A 21,175-nucleotide genomic window follows, 5' to 3' on the forward strand; every position below is an offset into this window, starting at 1 on the left:
GATGCCAGAACAGGACAAGATTGGGTTTCTCTGCAATGCCCCTCACAACACCACCTGCCAACTCACTGTGGGGATTCACATGTGAGGAACTGCCATTTGGTTGACATACCAGAGTGTCATTAGTGCCTGTGTTGTTGGACCCTTCAGAAAAGTCGGGTAGGAAAAGAGAGAAAATGGGTAAGAAAATGAAACACACCGGTTCACAGGGAAATAATGGGGGGCGGAGGTTTGAATTTGCTCGGAGCTGCTCCCGCTAGCATTGCACCAGGCATCTGCCAGAGGGGTTGGATGGGAATCCTGGTGAAGAAAGTGATCTACATTTGTAAGGGGGCCCAAAAATACTTTCAAAATGTTACCAATTATCAGGGATCCGACCCAGGCTTAGACCTCAGTTGGACCCCACTTTGGCTGGATGGCGGGTCGATAAGCCTGCTTGCAATTTGGCATACTGGCCTGACACTCTTCCACCAAGCCAGAGATAAGCTATGCAGCTCATGCTGCTGTCCCTGTTGGGCGGGATTGCGCAGAAAAGACAGAAGATTTATAGCCCGACGGATCTAATGAAAGAAGCCACAAAGTACTAAAAAAGCACCTTCCTCAACTTACTTGCATTCGCCAGATTTTGAATTTTTTGCCCACTAAAATGAATGTGGGGTTGGGGGGGAAATGTGAGCGGGAAGCTCACAAACAGTAAGTTCTTACAACCAAACTCAACTCCAAAATGAAAGCAATGGGAAACTAAGGATCCGTGTATAATATTAGAGACAATGTGAGAAGTCCCCTTGAGCAACGCTTCTTCCTACATTATGGCATAAACAGTCGTACAGTCAAATTAGACAGATGAATGCATGCACCTTTATCACCACTGTATTGCTGTCTGTCACTATAAGAACATAAGAAATAAGAGCAGGAGTAGGTCGTACAGCCCCTCGAGCCTTCTCTGCCATTCAATAAGATCATGACTGATCTGATTTTGGCCTCAACACTTTCTTGCCCGTTTCCCACAATCCCTTGACTCTCCTATAGTTCAAGAATCTGTCTATCTCAGCGTTGAATATCTTCAATGACTCAACTTCCACAGCTCTCTGGGGTAGAGGATTCCAAAGATTCACAACCCTCTGAGAGAAAAAATTCCTCCTCATCTCCGTCTTAAATGGGTGACCCCTTATTCTGAAACTATGCCCCCTAGTTCTAGACTCTCCAGCCAGGGGAAGCAACCTCTCAGCATCTACCCTGTCAATCCCCCTCAGAATCTTATATGTATCAATGAGATCACCTCACATTCTTTTAAACTCCAGAGACTTTAGGCCCAATCTACTCAATCTCTCCTCATGGGACAAACTCTCATCTCAGGAATCAATCTAGTGAACCTTAGTTGCACCACCTCTAAGGCAAGTATATCATTCCTTAGATAAGGAGACCAAAACTGTGCACAGTACTCCAGGTGTGGTCTTATGAAAATTCTGTACAATTGTAGTAAGACTTCCTTACTCTTGTACTCCAATCCCCTGTGCAATAAAGACCAACATGTCATTTACCTTCCTAATTGCTTGCTGTACCTGCACGCTAACTCTCTGTGTTTCCTGTACTAGGACACCTAAATCTCTCTGAACACCAACATTTAATAGTTGCTCAGCATTTAAAAATATTCTCTTTTTCTATTGCTACAAAAGGGTATAACCGCATAATTCCCCACATTGCACTCCATCTGCCACCTAATTGTCTACTCACTTAACCTATCTATATCCCTTTGCAGGCTGTGTCCTCACAGCTTACTTTCCCACCTAGCTTTGCATCATCAGCAAACTGGGATACATTACACTCGGTCTCTTCATCTAAGTGATTAATAAGGATTGTAAATAGCTGAGGCCCAAGCACTGATCCTTGTGGCATTCCACTAGTTACAGCCTGCCAACCTGAAAATGACCCGTTTATCCGTAATTTCTGTTTCATGTCCATTAACCAATCATCTGTCCATGCTAATATATTACCCCCAACCCAATGAGCCCTTATCTTGCATAACAACCTTTTATATGGAACTTTATCGAATGCCTTTTGGAAATCCAAATATACTACAGCCACTGGTTCCCCTTTAGCCACCCTGCCAGTTACACCCTCAAAAATCTTAAATAAATTTGTCAAAAACAATTTCCCTTTCATAAAACTATGTTGACCCTGCCTAATCAGATTATGATTTCTAAGTGGCCCGTTACCACTTCCTTAATAATGGATTACAGTATTTTCTCAATAACTGATGTCAATGTGAAATCCTTCTCTCACCATCCCCCTCCCTTCTTTTCTGTATACACATAAAGGGTAATCTTCTAACTTTGCACTTCTGACCAAAAGTCTTCAATGCGCACAATTTTCTGATGAATAATTTAATGATGCAATTCATACCTCCACTTGTTTTCTGTGTATAAATGATTGAAAGAAGAATTTCCATTAAAAACAAATATATATTTTTTAAATATCATTTATCCAGAAGGGAAGAATTTACCAGTCATGGTTTGGATCTATGGAGGTGCTTTCATTACTGGATCATCTTCAAGCAACTGGTACAAAAGAGCGCAAGTCGCTGCCCGAGGGGATGTTGTTGTTGTGTCATTTAACTACCGCGTGGGACCCCTGGGTTTCTTAAGTACAGGAGATGCAAATGCACCAGGTCAGTTTCACCAGTGTTGCTGAAATCATTAACTATTTAATGAGAACTACAGGTATGAGCAAAATTATAGCATGCCATTTATAAGGCTGCAGCAGGTATCACAACCTTAAATAAAAGTTCTATTTTCCATGCCTCCCCATTATAAGATATTCCCCAACAGGATGTGGGTGTGGGCTCATGTTTCTTGGTATGGCAAATTTTCAATCTTGGGCAAGCTATCAGAACAACATCTTCTTCTTAGGCAGACCCTCTGATTCGAGGATGACTTGCTTCCACACTAGCATGAGTTCTAAGGTGGCTGATGAGTCCAATCGGGGATCCATAGACTTGGTCACAGGTGGGGCAGGTGGTGGTTGAAGGAATGGGTGGGTGGAGTGCTTGGCTTGTCGGACGCTCCTTCCGCTGTTTGTACTTGGCTTCTGCGTGCTCCCAACGAAGAGACTCAAAGTGTTCGGCGCCTTCCCGAATGCTTCTTCTCCACTTTCAGCGGTCATGGGCCAGGGAGTTCTAAGAGTCGATGGGGATGTTACATTTCCTCAAAGAGGCTTTGAGGGTGTCCTTGAAGGGTTTTCTCTGCCCTCCTGCAGCCCGCTTGCCGTGACGGACCTCGGAGTAGAGTGCCTGTTTCGGGAGTCTTGTGTCAGGCATGCAGACTACGTGGCCCGCCCATCGGAGCTGATTGAGCGTGGTCAATACTTCGATGCTGAGGATGTTGGCCTGAGAGAGGACAATGATGTTGGTACGCCTATCTTGCCAATGGATTCGCAGAATTTTGCGGAGGTATTGGTGGTACTTCGCAAGTGCTTTGACGTGTCTACTGTACATCGTCCATGTCTCTGAAGCATAAAGGAGGGCGGGAATCACTGCTGCTCTGTAGACCATGAGCTTGGTGCCAGGTTTGAGATCGTGGTCTTCAAACAGCTTACATTTACATAGTGCCTTTAGTGTAGAGAAATAGTCAACAGAGCGTCACAGAGTTGTGAGGAAAACAAATGCCAAGCCAGAGAAGGAGAGATTGGGAAGATTGACCAAAACAGGAGTGTCTTAAAGGAGGAAAAGGAGGTGAAGAGACAGAGGAGTTTAGGGAGAGAGTTCCGGAGAATGTGATCTAGGTGGTTGAAAGCATGGTGGCCAATGGCATGGGTTAAAAGAGTCTGCGCAAGAGCCAGATGAATGGAAAGTTTGGCGGAGGGAGACGTAGGGCTGTAGGAGGTGACAGAAATAGGGAGAGAACATAATAAGAACATGAGAATTAGGAACAGGAGTAGGCCATCTAGCCCCTCGAGCCTGCTCCGCCATTCAATAGGATCATGGCTGATCTGGCCGTGGACTCAGCTCCACTTACCCGCCCTCTCCCCGTAACCCTTAATTCCCTTATTGGTTAAAAATCTATCCATCTGTGACTTGAATACATTCAATGAGCTAGCCTCAACTGCTTCCTTGGGCAGAGAATTCCACAGATTCACAACCCTCTGGGAGAAGAAATTCCTTCTCAACTCAGTTTTAAATTGGCTCCCCCGCATTTTGAGGCTGTGCCCCCTAGTTCTAGTCTCTCCTACCAGTGGAAACAACCTCTCTGCCTCTATCTTGTCGATCCCTTTCATGATTTTAAATGTTTCTATAAGATCATCCCTCATCCTTCTGAACTCCAACAAGTAAAGACCCAGTCTACTCAATCTATCATCATAAGGTAACCCCCTCATCTCCGGAATCAGCCTAGTGAATCGTCTCTGTACCCCCTTCAAAGCCAGTATATCCTTCCTTAAGAGGCCAATGAAAGGATTTAAAAACAATGGCCTAGAAGTTGGATCATGCTGCACCCTTTTCATAGATGTAAAATGGGTGCCTAAGGGTCAAATATGGTGGCCGGAGTGTGCACACTCTTTCTGCGCTGCAAGTGCATCGCCCGCTATATAGGTTAGGGTCGCTCAACGAGCGTCCTGGGCACTTGCTTGAACCTGACGTTAGGGTAACTCCATATGCAAATCGGGGGCCTAATGCCGGTTTCAGACCTCTTTGCCAAATTACTTTGCAAATGATCACAGCATGTGTCATGTATGCGGCAGTCATTTTCTTCAGGTGTCACTGGAGCTGAGGGTGGATTCACTCTGGAGCATCCACGATGCTGAGAATGACGTGAGTAGCACGTGTAGCGAGTTGGTCTTACCGCAGGTGAAGGGTCCACAGCCAGATAGGGAATGGAAGGCCAGCAGGAAGAGCAGTGCAAGGAAGGTAGTGCAGGGGTCCCCTGCGGTCATCCCCCTGCAAAACAGATACACTGCTTTGAGTACTGTTGAGGGGGATGACTCATCAGAGGAGGACAGCAGCAGCCAAGTTCATGGTACCGTGGCTGGCTCTGCTGCACAGGAGGGCAGGAAAAAGTGTGGGAGAGTGATAGTGATAGGGGATTCAATTGTAAGGGGAATAGATAGGCGTTTCTGCGGCCGCAACCGAGACTCCAGGATGGTATGTTGCTTCCCTGGTGCAAGGGTCAAGGATCTTGGAGCGGGTGCAGGACATTCTGAAAAGGGAGGGTGAACATCCAGTTGTCGTGGTGCACATTGGTACCAACGATATAGGTAAAAAATGGGATGAGGTCCTACGAGAAGAATTTATGGAGCCAGGAGCTAAATTAAAAAGTAGGACCTCAAAAGTAATAATCTCGGGATTGCTACCAGTGCCACGTGCTCGTCAGAGTAGGAATCGCAGGAGAGCTCAGATAAATACGTGGCTTGAGCAGTGGTGCAGCAGGGAGGGGTTCAAATTCCTGGGGCATTGAAACCAGTTCTGGGGGAGGTGGGACCAATACAAACCGGACGGTCTGCACCTGGGCAGGACCGGAACCAATGCCCTAGGGGGAGTGTTCGCTCGTGCTGTTGGGGAGGAGTTAAACTAATATGGCAGGGGGATGGGAACCAATGCAGGGAGACAGAAGCAAAAGACAGAAAGGAGATGAGTAACAGTGGAGGGCAGAGAAACGCAAGGCAAAAAAACAAAAAGGGCCACTGTACAGCAAAATTCTAAAGGGTCAAAGTGTAAAAAGGCAAGCATGAAAGCTCGGTGCCTCAATGCGAGGAGTATTCGGAACCCAGGAGAGGGCTCTGAGCTAGTTAGAGTGGGTGAGAGCTCAGATGAACAGGACCCCAAGAAAGAATGCAAAAGGCAGGAGGCAACAGAGCAGAGGGGTAAGTGTAAACCACAAGGTGATAGGAAGGGACAATATGTATGAATATAAAGGGGCTGCAGGAGGGGTCAAAACTAAAAAAACGTGGTTTAAAAACTAGTATTAAAACACTCTACCTAAACGCACGCAGCATTCGAAATAAAGTAAATGAGTTGACGGCACAAATCATTACAAATGGGTATGATTTGGTGACCATTACAGAAACGTGGTTGCAAGGTGGCCAAGACTGGGAATTAAACATACAGGGGTATCTGACAATTCGGAAAGATAGACAAGAAGGGAAAGGAGGTGGGGTAGCTCTGTTAATAAAAGATGATATCAGGGCAGTTGTGAGAGATGATATTGGCTCTAATGAACAAAATGTTGAATCATTGTGGGTGGAGATTAAAGATAGTAAGGGGAAAAAGTCACTGGTGGGCGTAGTTTATAGGCCCCCAAATAATAACTTCACGGTGGGGCGGACAATAATCAAGGGAATAATGGAGGCATGTGAAAAAGGAATGGCAGTAATCATGGGGGATTTTAACCTACATATCGATTGGTTGAATCAAATCGCACGGGGTAGCCTTGAGGAGGAATTCATAGAATGCATACGGGATTGTTTCTTAGAACAGTATGTTACAGAACCTACAAGGGAGCAAGCGATCTTAGATCTGGTCCTGTGTAATGAGACAGGAAAAATAAATGATCTCCGAGTAAAAGATCCTCTCAGAATGAGTGATCACAGTATGGTTGAATTTATAATACAGATTGAGGGTGAGGAAGTACTGTCTCAAACGAGCGTACTATGCTTAAACAAAGGGGACTACAGTGGATGAGGGCAGAGTTAGCTAAAGTAGACTGGAAACACAGACTAAATGGTGGCACAATTGAGGAACAGTGGAGGACTTTTAAGGAGCTCTTTCATAGCGCTAAACAAAAATATATTCCAGTGAAAAAGAAGGGCGGTAAGAGAAGGGATAACCAGCCGTGGATAACCAAGGAAATAAAGGAGAGTATCAAATTAAAAACCAATGCGTACAAGGTGGCCAAGGTTAGTGGGAAACTAGTAGATTGGGAAAATTTTAAACGACAGCAAAGAATGACAAAGAAAGCAATAAAGAAAGGAAAAATAGATAACGAAAGTAAACTTGCGCAAAACATAAAAACAGATAGTAAAAGCTTTTACCGATATATAAAACGGAAAAGAGTGACTAAAGTAAATGTTGGTCCCTTAGAAGATGAGAAGAGGGATTTAATAATTGGAAATGTGGAAATGGCTGAGACCTTAAACAATTACATTGCTTCGGTCTTCACAGTGGAAGACACAAAAACCATGCCAAAAATTGCTGGTCACGGGAATGTGGGAAGGGAGGACCTTGAGACAATCACTATTACTAGGGGAGTAGTGACGGACAGGCTAATGGGACTCAAGGTAGACAAGTCCCTGGTCCTGATGAAATGCATCCCAGGGTATTAAAAGAGATGGCGGAAGTTATAGCAGATGCATTCGTTATAATCTACCAAAATTCTCTGGACTCTGGGGAGGTACCAGCTGATTGGAAAGCAGCTAATGTAAAACCTCAGTTTAAAAAAGGGGGCAGACAAAAGGTAGGTAACTATAGGCCGGTTAGTTTGACATCTGTAGTGGGGAAAATGCTTGAAGCTATCATTAAGGAAGAAATAGCGGGACATCTAGATAGGAATAGTGCAATCAAGCAAACGCAACATGGATTCATGAAGGGGAAATCATGTTTAACTAATTTACTGGAATTCTTTGAGGATATAATGATCATGGTGGATAGAGGTGTACCGATGGATGTGGTGTATTTAGATTTCCAAAAGGCATTTGATAAGGTGCCACACAAAAGGTTGCTGCAGAAGATAAAGGTACGCAGAGTCAGAGGAAATGTATTAGCATGGATCGAGAATTGGCTGGCTAACAGAAAGCAGAGAGTCGGGATAAATGGGTCCTTTTCGGGTTGGAAATCGGTGGTTAGTGGTGTGCCACAGGGATTGGTGCTGGGACCACAACTGTTTACAATATACATAGATGACCTGGAAGAGGGGACAGAGTGTAGTGTAACAAAATTTGCAGATGACACAAAGATTAGTGGGAAAGCGGGTTGTGTAGAGGAACAGAGAGGCTGCAGAGAGATTTAGATAGGTTAAGCGAAGGGGCTAAGGTTTGACAGATGGAATACAATGTTGGAAAATGTGAGGTCATCCACCTTGGAAAAAAAAACAGTAAAAGGGAATATTATTTGAATGGGGAGAAATTACAACATGCTGCGGTGCAGAAGGACCTGGGGGTCATTGTGCATGAATCCCAAAAGGTTAGTTTGCAGGTGCAGCAGGTAATCAGGAAGGCGAATGGAATGTTGGCCTTCATTGTGAGAGGGATGGAGTACAAAAGCAGGGAGGTCCTGCTGCAATTGTACAGGGTATTGGTGAGGCCGCACCTGGAGTACTGCGTGCAGTTTTGGTCACCTTACTTAAGGAAGGATATACTAGCTTTGGAAGGGGTACAGAGACGATTCACTAGGCTGATTCCGGAGATGAGGGGGTTACCTTATGATGATAGATTGAGTAGACTGGGTCTTTACTCGTTGGAGTTCAGAAGAATGAGGGGTGATCTTATAGAAACATTTAAAATAATGAAAGGGATAGACAAGATCGAGGCAGAGAGGTTGTTTCCACTGGTCGGGGAGACTAGAACTAGGGGGCACAGCCTTAAAATACGGGGGAGCCAATTTAAAACCGAGTTGAGAAGGAATTTCTTCTCCCAGAGGGTTGTGAATCTGTGGAATTCTCTGCCAAAGGAAGCAGTTGAGGCTAGCTCATTGAATGTATTCAAATCACAGACAGATAGATTTTTAACCAATAAAGGAATTAAGGGTTATGGGAAGTGAGCCGGTAAGTGGACCTGAGTCCACGGCCAGATCAGCCATGATCTTGTTGAATGGCGGAGCAGGCTCGAGGGGCTAGATGGCCTACTCCTGTTCCTAATTCTTATGTTCTTATGTTCTTATGTCAGTAGCAAGACAGTGTTCGATAGATTTTTGGATATTAAGGGTATCAAGGGATATGGGGATCGTGCAGGAAAGTGGAGTTAAGGTAGAAATTCAGCCATGATCTTATTGAATGGAGGAGCAGACTCAAGGCCAAATGGCCTACTCCTGCTCATATTTCTTATGTTCTTATCCTAAATAGACCGGCAGATCAATTTACCGTGGTTCAGCCACTGGCCTCATTAAGCACGTGCACTGTGCATTGCATCAGGATCGGCCTGATTCAGGCACGATCTAACTTGCAGATCAATGACTGGAACTGATAAATTAGGAGATGCTATCTCCTAACTGATAAATTGAGAACTGATAAATTGGGAGACCAGGAACCAGTGTTCGTCAGGGTGGGAGTAATGGGCAAACAGGATTTTGGTGTGAGATAGAATATGTTGGATGAGGTGGAATTTCTGGAATTTGGTGGATAGAAGAGCAGCAAGGAGAATATTGGTGTAACCAAGTCTGGAGGTGACAAAGGCATGTATCAGCAGCGAATGGGCTAAGATTAGTTCGAAGGCGGGAGAAGTTATGGGCTGAAATTAAACAGTCTTTGACATGGAAAGGATTATGGGGTTTGAAACTCAGCTCAAGTTGTACAGGATGCTGAGGTTCCAAACATCTGGTGCAGCCTGAGGCAACCGCAAGGGAGGGAGTTAGAGTCAGTGGTGAGGGGCCGGAGTTAGAGACTAGAACTAAAGACAGCAGTTTTAGTTGCCCAAAGTTCAGCTGGAGAATATTGTGGCTCATCTAAAATTGGATGGCGGAAAAGTAGTTTGATAGGACAGAGGTAGTGGAGTGTTTGAGAGACCTTGTGGAAAGTTAGAGCTGGATGTCAGTGGCATCCTTGTGGAAGCTGATCCCATACCTGTGGACAGCTCCCCATCCGAGCAAAAATGATGTGATCAAAATTGTATAATGGCAGAACACATCTCTGGGTTCAGATGAAATTGATAAACTACTTGAGTTGTGTTTTCAATATTCAAATTGCCAGCTGAACTCCTCTATTGTGATCCTGCCATGTCGTGTGCTGCAACCTAATTAATACTCTGAATAGATTTAAAGTTGTGTGTCTTTAATTTATAGAATGCTTTAATAACACCTGAGCCTGCTGCAATGTCTCTGCCCAAGTTGTCTCTTAGGCAGGTGACTCGGAAGTGCGAGTGGCTTGGAGTGACTTGCTCTATGATTTTCTCATTTTAGTTGGAAACATGCATGCTCTGTATTGCAATCGCTCAACCATTGGTGGCCATGCCTTCTGTTGCCTAGGCCCTAAGCTCTGGAATTCGCTGCCTAAACCACTCTGCCTCTCTACCTCTTTCCTCCTTCAAGACGCTCCTTAAAACCTACCCCTTTGACCAAGCTTTTGGCTACCTGCCATAATTTGTCCTTATGCGGCTCGGTGTCAAATATTTTATTTCATAATACTCCTGTGAAGTGCCTTGGGACGTTTCACTATGTTAAAGGTGCTATATAAATACAAGTTGTTGTTGTTGATTAGAAGCCATGGGCATGAATCTCACTCCTTTGTTCTCGTGATGTGAGCAATGCTGGCAATGCCACATTTATTGCCCATTTCTAGTTGCCCTCAGAAGATGCTGGTAGGCTTCTCCTTGAACCATTCTTGTTGTTGGATAATTCTTTCTTTATTCTTTAAATAGATTTGTACAACTATAGGCAGAAATATGTTTGATAATGCACTCCATTTATTATCAACAAAACATTAATCTTAATGCACATTAGTCCAATGTCTGAAACTCATGTGCTTGAATTTGATGAGAAATTGTGAAAATTGCTTCTCCAAACTTGTTCACCTCCCAGGATTTTGAAAGTAACTAGAGGTCTCTTTCTAACTAAGTAAAACATGACATCTGTCTTATATCTTTTCGGTTTATGATTCTCTTCCTGTCGAATGCAACCTACCTCATGTATTACAACCATCCATTTGTTTCAAATAGTTTGCCAAACAGACATGAGAGACCTCGTACCCTTTTCATACCAGAGTGTTATTTCTTATTTATTGTTTCCCTAAACCATGACTCAGCTGGTAGCACTCTTGCCTCTGAGTCAGAAGGTTGTGGATTCAAGTCCCACTCCAGAGACTTGAGCAGAAAATCTAGGCTGACACTCCAGTGCAGTGCTGAGAGTGTGCTGCACTCTCAAAGGTATTGTCTTTTGGATAAGACCTTAAACTGAGGCCCCTTCTGTCCTCTCAGGTGGGTGTAAAAGAATCCATGGCACTATTTCGAAGAAGAGTAGCGGAGCTATCCCGGGGTCCTGACCAAAGTTGGTGGAGTACAACAAGAGTGCACCCTAGACAAGACACGGCAAACCATGGCCTTGTTGTAAACAATCCTCTGATCTATGTAGTAGTATCAGCAGTATTGTGAAAAACAAAAGCAATATAAACACATATTGATATATTCTTACACTTGTGGTTGTGGTGCTCCCATAATGGTGTAAAGTATGGAACTTACAGGTGATGGGGTTTCTGCAACATTGGTGCTTTTTTCCCCTCCTCTGTTGTGTTCCTGCCAGGACAGGGATGAAGGGAGGGATGAGCTGTCAAACTAACCTTGGTGAGTCGTTGCGATAAATCCTATAGATTGTACATACTGCAGCTACAATGTGCCCATGATGAAAAGGATGGAATAAACACAGAAAAATCAGGAAACACTCAGCAGGTCAGGCAGCATCTGTGGAGAGAGAAACAGAGTTAACATTTCAGGGGAACAATAAATAGGTAGCAACAGTCTTGTATGAAAAGGGTACGAGAATGATTGCTTTGTAAACAACCTGACTCTTTCTCCATAAGAATGTATAATTTCCAACTAACTTCTCTAATCCAGGTAACTATGGGCTCTGGGATCAGCATGAAGCCATTACTTGGGTATCAAGAAACATCAAAGCATTTGGTGGAGACCCAAACAGTATCACTCTCTTTGGAGAGTCAGCAGGAGCCGCAAGTGTCAATTTTCAGGTAAAAAAAAGTTAATTTATAGCTCTGGTAGTGTGGCCAGGAATGTAGCAATGTAATTATCAAATAGAAACAAGTGTAATTTACAGCACTATAACTGTAAAATATTCCACATTTCAGCAGCTGGTGGACTCCATTCTGACAGGATGGAGGGTGGGGAGTAGAGATTTTAACCAATGTTCAATTGAAAAGCACCTTTAAAGTAGGAAACAATCCAAAAAAGCTTCACAGGAGTGAATATCCCAATATACACCGAGCCAAAGATGGAGCTATTTGGATGCTTGACCAAAATAGGTAAGTTTTAAGGAGGGTCTTAAATGAGGAGGCAGAGGTGGGAGCTGAGAGATTTAGGGAGGGAATTCCAGAGCGGAGGACCGAGACGGTTGAAGGCACAGCCGCCAATTGTGGGACCAAGGGAGTGGGAGATGCAGAAGAGACCAGAATTGGAGGAATGCAGAGTTGTTGGAGGGCTGGAGGAGGTTTCAGAAATAGGGAGGAGGCAAGGCCATGGAGAGATTTGAACATGTGAATGTGAAATTTAAAATTGAGGCTTTGGTGGACCGGGACCCAATGTAGGCCAGTGAGCACAGGGGCGATGGGTGAATGGGTTAGGATTCGGCTAATAGAGTTTTGGATGAGATCAAGTTCGTGGTGGGTGGAAGATGGGAGGCTGGCCAGTAGAGCATTGGATAAGTCAAGTCTGGAATTAACAAAAGCATGGATAAGTGTTTCAGCAGCAGATAAGCTGAGGTAGGGGCAAAAATGAGCGATGTTACGGAGGCAGAATTTGTATGGAGAAGATATGGGGTTGGAAACTCAGCTCACGTTCAAAGAGGATGCTAAGGTTGCGTCCTATTACACCGAGTATATTTTGATAACAAGCCATTTTTTGTTGGACATATGAAGAATACCTCGTCCATATCTCCAACATATTACAAAAGCAAAATACTGCAGATGCTGGAATCTAAAATAAAAACAGAAAATGCTGGAAATCACAGCGGGTCAGGCAGCATCTGTGGAGAGAAACAGAATTAACGTTTCAGGTTGATGACCTTTCGTCCAGAATTGATGAAGGGTCATCGACCTGAAACATTTACTCTGTTTCTCTCCACAGATATTGCCTGACCCGCTGAGATTTCCAACATTTTCTGTTTTTATCTCCAACATATTAATCCGGTTAAGCTAAGCAGGGTTGACTCTTAAAGCTGATAAATGTAATAGTCTCCTCCTCATAATTCAAAGTTACTTCATTCAAATTATTTGATAAATCAACTTCTTTTTGCACTGAATTTCTACATTCTTTATTATTTACATCACTTAATTCACATTATTGGATTTTAACATTTGTTTTAAGTGCAAGAAATAATCAGCTTGACCACAGTATGTGAGGAGGGACTCCTACTTTAAACAAATTGGAAAATCCCAGCCAAAATAATTGATCATCATCTGAGCACTTCAAAAGCTACTTATACATGATTGCCTTTACTGCATATTCTGACCAGAATCCCTTTGTGTAGCTATAGTCAAACCTGTCTTAATTTCAAACTTGACCCCCAGGTTTTCCATTTTCCTTCGGTTTTCCACTTCCATAGCTATTCATATGCCCTTTATTTCTTTAATGTCCTTTAATACTTGATGAGCTGATCTGTTACATCATTCCACTGATATTTCATTTCTATGATTGTTTGTTTTGGTTAAATTGAAACAAGCACAGAGAAAAAAAAAGACTTGCATTTATATAGCGCCTTTCGCGACCACCAGATGCCCTAAAGTGCTTTACAGCCAATGAAGTACTTTTTGAAGAGCAGTCACTGTTGTAATGTAGGAAACGTGACAGCCAATTTACACGCAGTAAGCTCACACAAACAGCAACTGATAATGATCAGATAATCTGTTTTGTTTTAGTAATGTTGATTGAGGGATAAATATTGGCAAGGACACTCGGGATAACTCCCCTGCTCTTCTTTGAAATAGAGCCATGGCATATTTTACGTCCACCTGAGAGAGCAGGCAGAGCCTTGGTTTAACATCTCATCTGAAAGACAGTGCAGCAATCCCTTGGTACTGCACTGGAGTGTCAGTCTAGATTTTTGTGCTCAAGTCTCTGGAGTGGGACTTGAACCCACAACCATCTGACTCAGAGGCGAGGGTGCTATCAACGGAGTCACAGCTGACAAAAGAAATATCAGTGGAATACCTATGGGTATTGTGTGCTATTTCACTGAATACTATTTTGTTAGTAGGAATGGAGAAAAAAACAGCTAATCATAATAAACCTGTAATAATGAGCCTTTAGATGAGAAATGCAAATGATGATCTAGATAACTAGCAAAAATAACAAAAAGTTGGGGTATCCGTGTGTGAAATAGGTGAATAGAAAATTCAAAAATCTAATTGTGAAACTGTGAGCCAAAAGTAAAATTTGAATTTTTTTACTGTACATTTATGTTATTGTTTAATCTGTTACGGTGCTATAGGTGAAAAAGTCTTGGAAAAATAGTTATTACAACAGAATTTGGTCATTGTATGGAATTGTTTTGTTATTAATTCTTCAGTAACTCACTCATAACAAGCAACAACATAATGGGCCCAAGTTTCGGGCTGCGCCGTTTCCTGGACACCCGTTTTTCGCGCCACAAAGTGCGCCTAAAAAAAACTCATCTATTCTCCGGCTCCCTGCAGGCCCTCTGAAGCTGGGCGCGGCACAGCATGAGCTGTGGGGGGCGGAGCCAGGTCCCTGCGCTGAAAACAGTGCCAGGACCTCTGCACATGCGCGCTACAATGGGCGCGTATGTGCAGTAGCTCCAGGCGCCCAAAACTGTGGGAGGGGCCCGAAGCACACAGCCCCTAGCCCTGGCCGAATGGCCTCACTGGGGCTGCGTGGATAAGGCTCCTTCCACCCGACCTTACCCGACCCGACCCCCGCTCCCCCCCCCCGGCGACTCGACCTCTGCTTCCCCCCGCCCCCCCCCCCCCCACCGGCGACCCGACCTCCGCTCTTCCCCCCCCCCCCCCACCTGGACCTCCGCGACCCCACACCCCCGCCCCCGAGACCCGACGCCACCTACCTGTAAATCCAGTCTGAAGTCTTGGGCCCAGCCGTTCAGCCTCCTTCTCTCGCTTCCTTTCTCCCTCCCTCCCTCCCTCCCTCTCTCCCTCCCTCCCTCCCTCCCTCTCTCCCTCCCTCCTTCCCTCCCTCCTTCCTTCCCTCCCTCCCTCCTTCCCTCCCTCCCTCCTCTCTCCTTCCCTCCCTCCCTCCTTCCCTTCCTCCTCTCTCCTTCCCTCGCTCCCTCCCTCCCTCTCTCCCTCCCTCCTCTCTCCTTCCCTCCCTCCATCCTCTCTCCCTCCCTCCCTCCATCCTCTCTCCCTTCTCCCCCTCTTCCCCCTTCTCTCCCTCTCCCTCTCCCTCCATCCTCTCTCCCTTCTCCCCTCTCCCCCTTCTCCCCTCTCCCCCCCCTTCTCTCCCTCTCCCCTCTCCCCCCCCTTCTCTCCCTCTCCCCCCTTTTCCTTCTTCTCCCCCCTCCTCCTCCTCCACCCCCCACCTCATCCCACCCCCCCACCTCCCCACCCCACCCCCCTCCTCCCCACTCCTCCTCCCCAACCCCCTACCCCTCCTCCCCCTCCCCCACTCCTCCACCCCCCCACTCCTCCACTCCTCCTCCCCCTCCCCCACCATCCCTCCTCCTCCCCCACACCCCCTCTTCCCTCCCCACCCCCTCCTCCCCCCTTCTCCCCCTCCCGTCGCTGTCAGAAACACAGACACTGACAGACAGAGAGTAAAAGACACACACACAGACAGACAGAGAGATAGAGACACTGACAGAGACACACTGGAGGGGCCATCCCAGCACGCTGTTGGAGGACTCCCGATGCTGCAATCGGTAAGTAGAAAATGTTTTATTTATTGATTTTTAGATTTTTTAATATTTTTTATTAATTTTTTTTGGATTGATTTATTGGTTGATTTATTGATGTATTTATCATTTATTATTGATGATGGCTCTTTATTTGTAAAACTGAAGTGTTTAATGTTTGTAAACTTCCCTTTAAACCCCCCCCCCCCCCACTCCATTCCCAACGCCTAATTTGTAACCTACGCCTGATTTTCTAAAGTGTAGACAAGGTTTCTTCGAACGTACAAAAATCTTCACTTACTCCATTCTAAGTTAGTTTGGAGTAAGTTTTCACTGCCGAAACTTTGAAAACAGGCGTAAGTGGCCGGACAGGCCCCCTTTTGAAAACAAATTTCTGTTCCAAAGTGAAACTGTTCTAACTGACTAGAACTGGAGCAAACTAAATGCTGAGAATTCAAATTTCTAAGATACTCCGTTCTAAACCAGTTGCTCCAAAAAAACAGGAGCAACTCAGGCTGAAACTTGGCCTCATAATAACAACTCTGGCTAAGAGGGCATACAGACCTCATTGTAATTAATACTTGTCCCACTTGTTACATCTAAACTTGCTTTTATCTGGATTTTTCTCCTTCCACAGATACAGAGCCCATACAACAAAGGTATAATCAAGAGAGCCATTTCTGAGAGTGGAGTAGCAAATAGTCCATTTGCTTCAATAGACAATCCTCTCCAATAGGCCCAAAAGGTAGGTAGAACAACCGAAAGCACTGGGCAGGAATTTCCATTATTATGCTAAACTTTCAGTTGTTTAAAGCAGAATCCTCATCAAATTTGGAGGGGGAGAGGATAAAGGTGGAACTTTCGATCAACCAAGTTCATGTCCAAAACACTTTTCTACATTTCTGTGTGCATTATTTTCATGCAGGCATTAACCCAGTTATTTTCAACAATTGGTAGTTCCACGTTTAGATGGGATCACAATGATGTCAAATGCAAGCAACGCATTGGCTTTCTTCTATCGATATGTCACATTTTGTAAGAGGACAAATAAGCTCTCTCTAGACATTCATAGTGGAGACAATGGCCTTGATTTTTACAGGGCGGGAGGGGGAGGTGGGTGCGTGGGAAGGGTGTGCAGGAGCAGCGGGTGAAGAACCTGGCAAGGTCGGGGACCAATCTTTGCTCTAAGCTGTGTAGCCAGAATCTGCAAGATCTCGCGCAGGCAACTCACCGACTTTTCCACTGTAAATACCACGCATGCGCAGAGATTTAAAGGGACAGTGTTTTCAAAGAAACAGGCCGCACAGCACAAGGCGCAGTTTACAGGGAACATCGTTGTGACATGACCTCATTTGAATAAATCTTTTCAGAGCCTCGTCTAACACCCTGCCAGATTGACTACCTGTCCACCTGGTGGGAATGGTCATCTGGTGGCAGGAGACCCGCAGTTGGGGACCTATGGCCCAAGGCTTTCAACCTCCTGGCCCACAAGGAAGCCTAAAATAAAACTTTACAGCTTATCTTCTGGGCCTCCTCTGGCCCACCATCCAGCTCCCAACAGTTAAGTCCTATGTGGCGTGCAAATTCATTGAGGGGTGGGGTAATACATTAAAGGCCACATCCTTCTCATATGCTGTTTCATTTTTCTACTCTCCATCCGCACCTCCTGCTTTTCCTCCTTCATTATAATGACAAAGTAATTCTCCTTGGAATCCCATCCCTGGTTTTCAGTACCTCTCACTGTGTGTGAGAGTGAAATATCCTGGGGTTTCACGGTCTCAAAGGCAGTCAGAGGCAGGTCCAGTTCTGTCGATGAAAAATGCATGCAAAAAAAGCTTCAAAAACTCTTTCCCAACTCGAATGATCCATGGACAAATTTTCAGTACTCTTCAAGATCAAAAGTTCCTCATTTCTGCCAATCTCTGCTGATCCTGGCCAACAGTTAGGCCTTCAACATTTCATTCCAAGTTACCTACTGGAGCACTGTGAGCGTAACTTTCAGATTTTCAATGCACCAATGCCACTGGTCCACATTTTAATATATTTAAATTAACTATATGAGGACTCGCCAGGCAGATTGCAGAATGAAGACCCAAAAACGGCTGACTTGTGGGCACATCGATTTTGGAGTGAAAAACTTGCAGAAATGGGTCCGTCCCAATTTGCAGGCCAGTATATTGAGTAACCCTAATTGTAGGCCCCTAGGCATGCTGAAAACAGCGAGGAATTTCTTAGCACAGCCAGTTGGTTCTTCTACTAGCCTCTTCGAAAGCAGTAAGATGTTGGTTCATCCGTACAAATCTCCAGAGTGAGTTTCCAATCCTTGAGGTGCCAATGGACATACTGAGTAAAATGCTTTTCCACAGGGAGCATTAGAGTCTGAGCCTCACTGGAGGTGGTATTGTGAATCTCTTCAGAGCAGCATTGTCAACACTGTGAGCAGCTCAATTGTGAACCTTCTAAGCCAATTATATCATTTTAACTGTGTTTATATTTGTTTTGGTATTATGAGCATTGACCCTTATATATTATCAATTTTTAAAAATGCAGCTGCACTACAACAGGATTAGTAACTTTCCTAAATTTGACAGCTCTTGTACTCTAACCCTTTGTAATAAAGATATGCTAAAAGGCTGAGATGAGGTAGATAGAATGGATGGATACTTGTGTGGAGTATATTCAGTCATTGAGCATATTCAAGACAGAGACCAATAGATTTTTGGATACTATAGAAATCAAGGGATATGCAGAAAGTGCAGGAAGGTGGAGTTGAGGTAGATCAGCCATGATCTTACTGAACGGCAGAGCAGGCTTGAAGGGCCGAATGGCCTACTCCTGCTCCTATTTATTATGTTCTAACACCAGCACAGACTAGTTGCGCCGAATGGGCTGTTTCTGTGCTGTACATTCTATGTAACATTACAACTGTTTAAACAAAACTATAAGTCAGCAGAAATAGTCTATGTCTGACATGGAAACTCCTTCCTTTTACATCCTACTGAATGGAAATGATTTTGGACATGGACATTTTAATATTGGAATTAATTTAAAATTATCTGCATTGATCTTAATTGGGCCCATTGTATTAAAGCAGACTGCTTATCATTTACAGGAGAGCATCACTGTGGGGTATATATATTCAATATAAAATACATCAAGTTTTTAAAAATGTTTTTATTTCTCCAATCTGTTAAGAAAAATTCCAAGTCTGAACAGCCACAGGGCACCTTGCTGCTGACCTGTCGTTTTAGGTCTCCCAGCCCGAAGAGAGATGTGTAAAGAAATTCTCATTGTTTTGACTACAAATTGGCATTTTCAGGACAAAATGTAAATCTGTGATACTCCAGTGGCATTTGGAATTTCAGTGTTACCCAAGAACATGAATCCCACTGAGGAACTGAATTTTCTGGTGCTGTGGGAGCACTGGGTACAACATCGAAGACCAGAAAGGAAGGCAATCCAATTCAAAAGGAGAAACATTTGCTGAATTTGAGTGGAGCATTTCTCTGTCATGGGGCGGGGGGTGAGAATGTAGTACTTTCAGTTGAAGGTACTGTCCTTACTGGGTTCTTTTTTGATAATATAACAATGAAATGTTATAGTATAATTACTAAAAAATAGTAATATTAATACAGTCTTTATTTTTTACTTGTAGACTGCAAAGCATTTCCGCTGTCCAACCAATGACACAAAAACTATGATAAACTGTTTTAGAAAAGTAAATGGACGGCTCCTAAGCTTGAACATCCTTTTCAAGCAACTGTGTAAGTTGTACAACAACTGCTAACCTAGTTCCATTATTCTATGATACGTTATTAGTTGGATTCGTCAAGACTGGAGGTAACAATGGCATTGATGAGGATTTCGGCAGATGAGCTGAGGCGGGGCAGAGACAGGTGATGTTCTGGAGATGGAAATAGGTTGTCCTAATGATGGCATGGATATGTGGTCAGAATCACAAAGACAACTTTTTTCCTTCCTGGGATAAATGCAAACCAGGTTCCAGAAGTGAACGGATGGTATAAATTTCATTTGGTTTATTCCCCTTCATTTAGTTATATTCCAGAAGCTATGCGCAAGATAAAATTTTTCTTGATTGATTTATAGATGTAGACCCACCAGAACTTATTATTGTTCCTGGTATTCTGTCAGTTTTAACTCCAATTTCTGCTGCTGTTGCCATTAAGCAATAGAAAACACCCGCATTAGTGGCAAGTTAGTGGCGGTGGAATGAGCATGGGCCCAGGCTCACAGTGGTAAACCATGAGAGCTAAAGTATAGCTGCAAACAAAAATTTTTTAATTGTACAGCGAACTTTAAAGAAATAAATAATATGCATTGTACCAAGAAAATCAACTGCTTATCAAATTAGTATATTGTCAGTCAAAAATCCCCGAAGATGATCCAAAGGGCTGCCACAAACTCGGTACCCGTGGCACACTGAAGCAGACTGGTTGCAATCGGTGTCCTACTCGATCCAGGGCTGGGCTTTCAACCTCATATCCTCTCCATCATAAAGACCACTTACTTCCACCTCCATAACATTGTCCACCTCTAACCCGAGCTCAGCCCATCTGTTCCTGAAACTCTCATCCATGCCTCTATCGCCTCCAGACTTGACTACTCCAGTGATCTCCTGGCCAGCCCCATTCTTCACCATCAGTAAACTTCAGCTCATCCAAAACCAAGTTGACTCATCAGCCCTGTACTTTCTGACCTACACTGGCTCCCGGAATTCCAATGCCTCTAATTTAAAATTCTAACTGTCGCGTTTAAAACCCTTCACACCTTTCCCCCCTCTATCTCTGTAACCTCTGTCAATCCTACAACTTACTTCCCCTGAACTCACTGCTCTTCTGACTGGCCTTTTTTCACCTCCCCCCGCTCTCCCCAATCCTTCACTCTACCATTAGCTGCTGTGCCTTCAACCGCTCCATGCTTTGTAATCCTCTCTCTGAACTCCTCTACCACCTCCTTTAGGGTCTTCCTTAAAATTCAACTCTTCGACTAAGCTTTAGTTCATCTTTCCGAATATCTCCTTCTTTGTCTCATCACACATTTTGATCTGATTACACCACTGTTCTGCACCTTAGGACATTTTTCTATGTTGAAGGTGCTATATAAATGCAAGTTGTTGCTGCTGTAAGATTGATGAGCTTGTGGTACAAATCTCCACACCATATCTTGTAGCACAAGGAGATTCAAGATCACATGTTCTAGAGAGTGGACATCCCACAAGCAGATAGTTGAGTGAAAGAGGAGAGCTTGGGGAGAGGATAGGAATGATTGACCATCTGCAGGGAGAGGACATGCAAGAAACCACCAGGCTATAAGATTTAGATAGCTATGAGGAAGTCAGCAACAGTGACTTGAAGTAGGGTAATCCTGATGAAAATTTGGGCTTCAAGATGGAAGGGGACACCCAAGAGGTGGAAGGAAATGTTGCAAAAAGAA

The 21,175-nt window shown here is 44.2% G+C and overlaps 1 protein-coding gene across 1 annotated transcript in view; it reads left to right on the forward strand.

Annotated features, from left to right (window-relative positions):
- LOC139233091 (bile salt-activated lipase-like) overlaps positions 1-21,175 on the forward strand; it is a 40,763-nt gene that overhangs the window by 8,867 nt on the left and 10,721 nt on the right. Inside the window, exons 6-9 of the mRNA XM_070863609.1 lie at positions 2,486-2,665; positions 11,740-11,870; positions 16,359-16,454; positions 19,377-19,485. Of these exons, the coding sequence (XP_070719710.1) occupies positions 2,486-2,665; positions 11,740-11,870; positions 16,359-16,454; positions 19,377-19,485 (516 nt within the window). The remainder of the gene's footprint in view (positions 1-2,485; positions 2,666-11,739; positions 11,871-16,358; positions 16,455-19,376; positions 19,486-21,175) is intronic.

Source organism: Pristiophorus japonicus, chromosome 20 (assembly GCF_044704955.1).
Source record: "Pristiophorus japonicus isolate sPriJap1 chromosome 20, sPriJap1.hap1, whole genome shotgun sequence".
In the NCBI taxonomy this organism is placed as follows: domain Eukaryota; kingdom Metazoa; phylum Chordata; class Chondrichthyes; family Pristiophoridae; genus Pristiophorus; species Pristiophorus japonicus.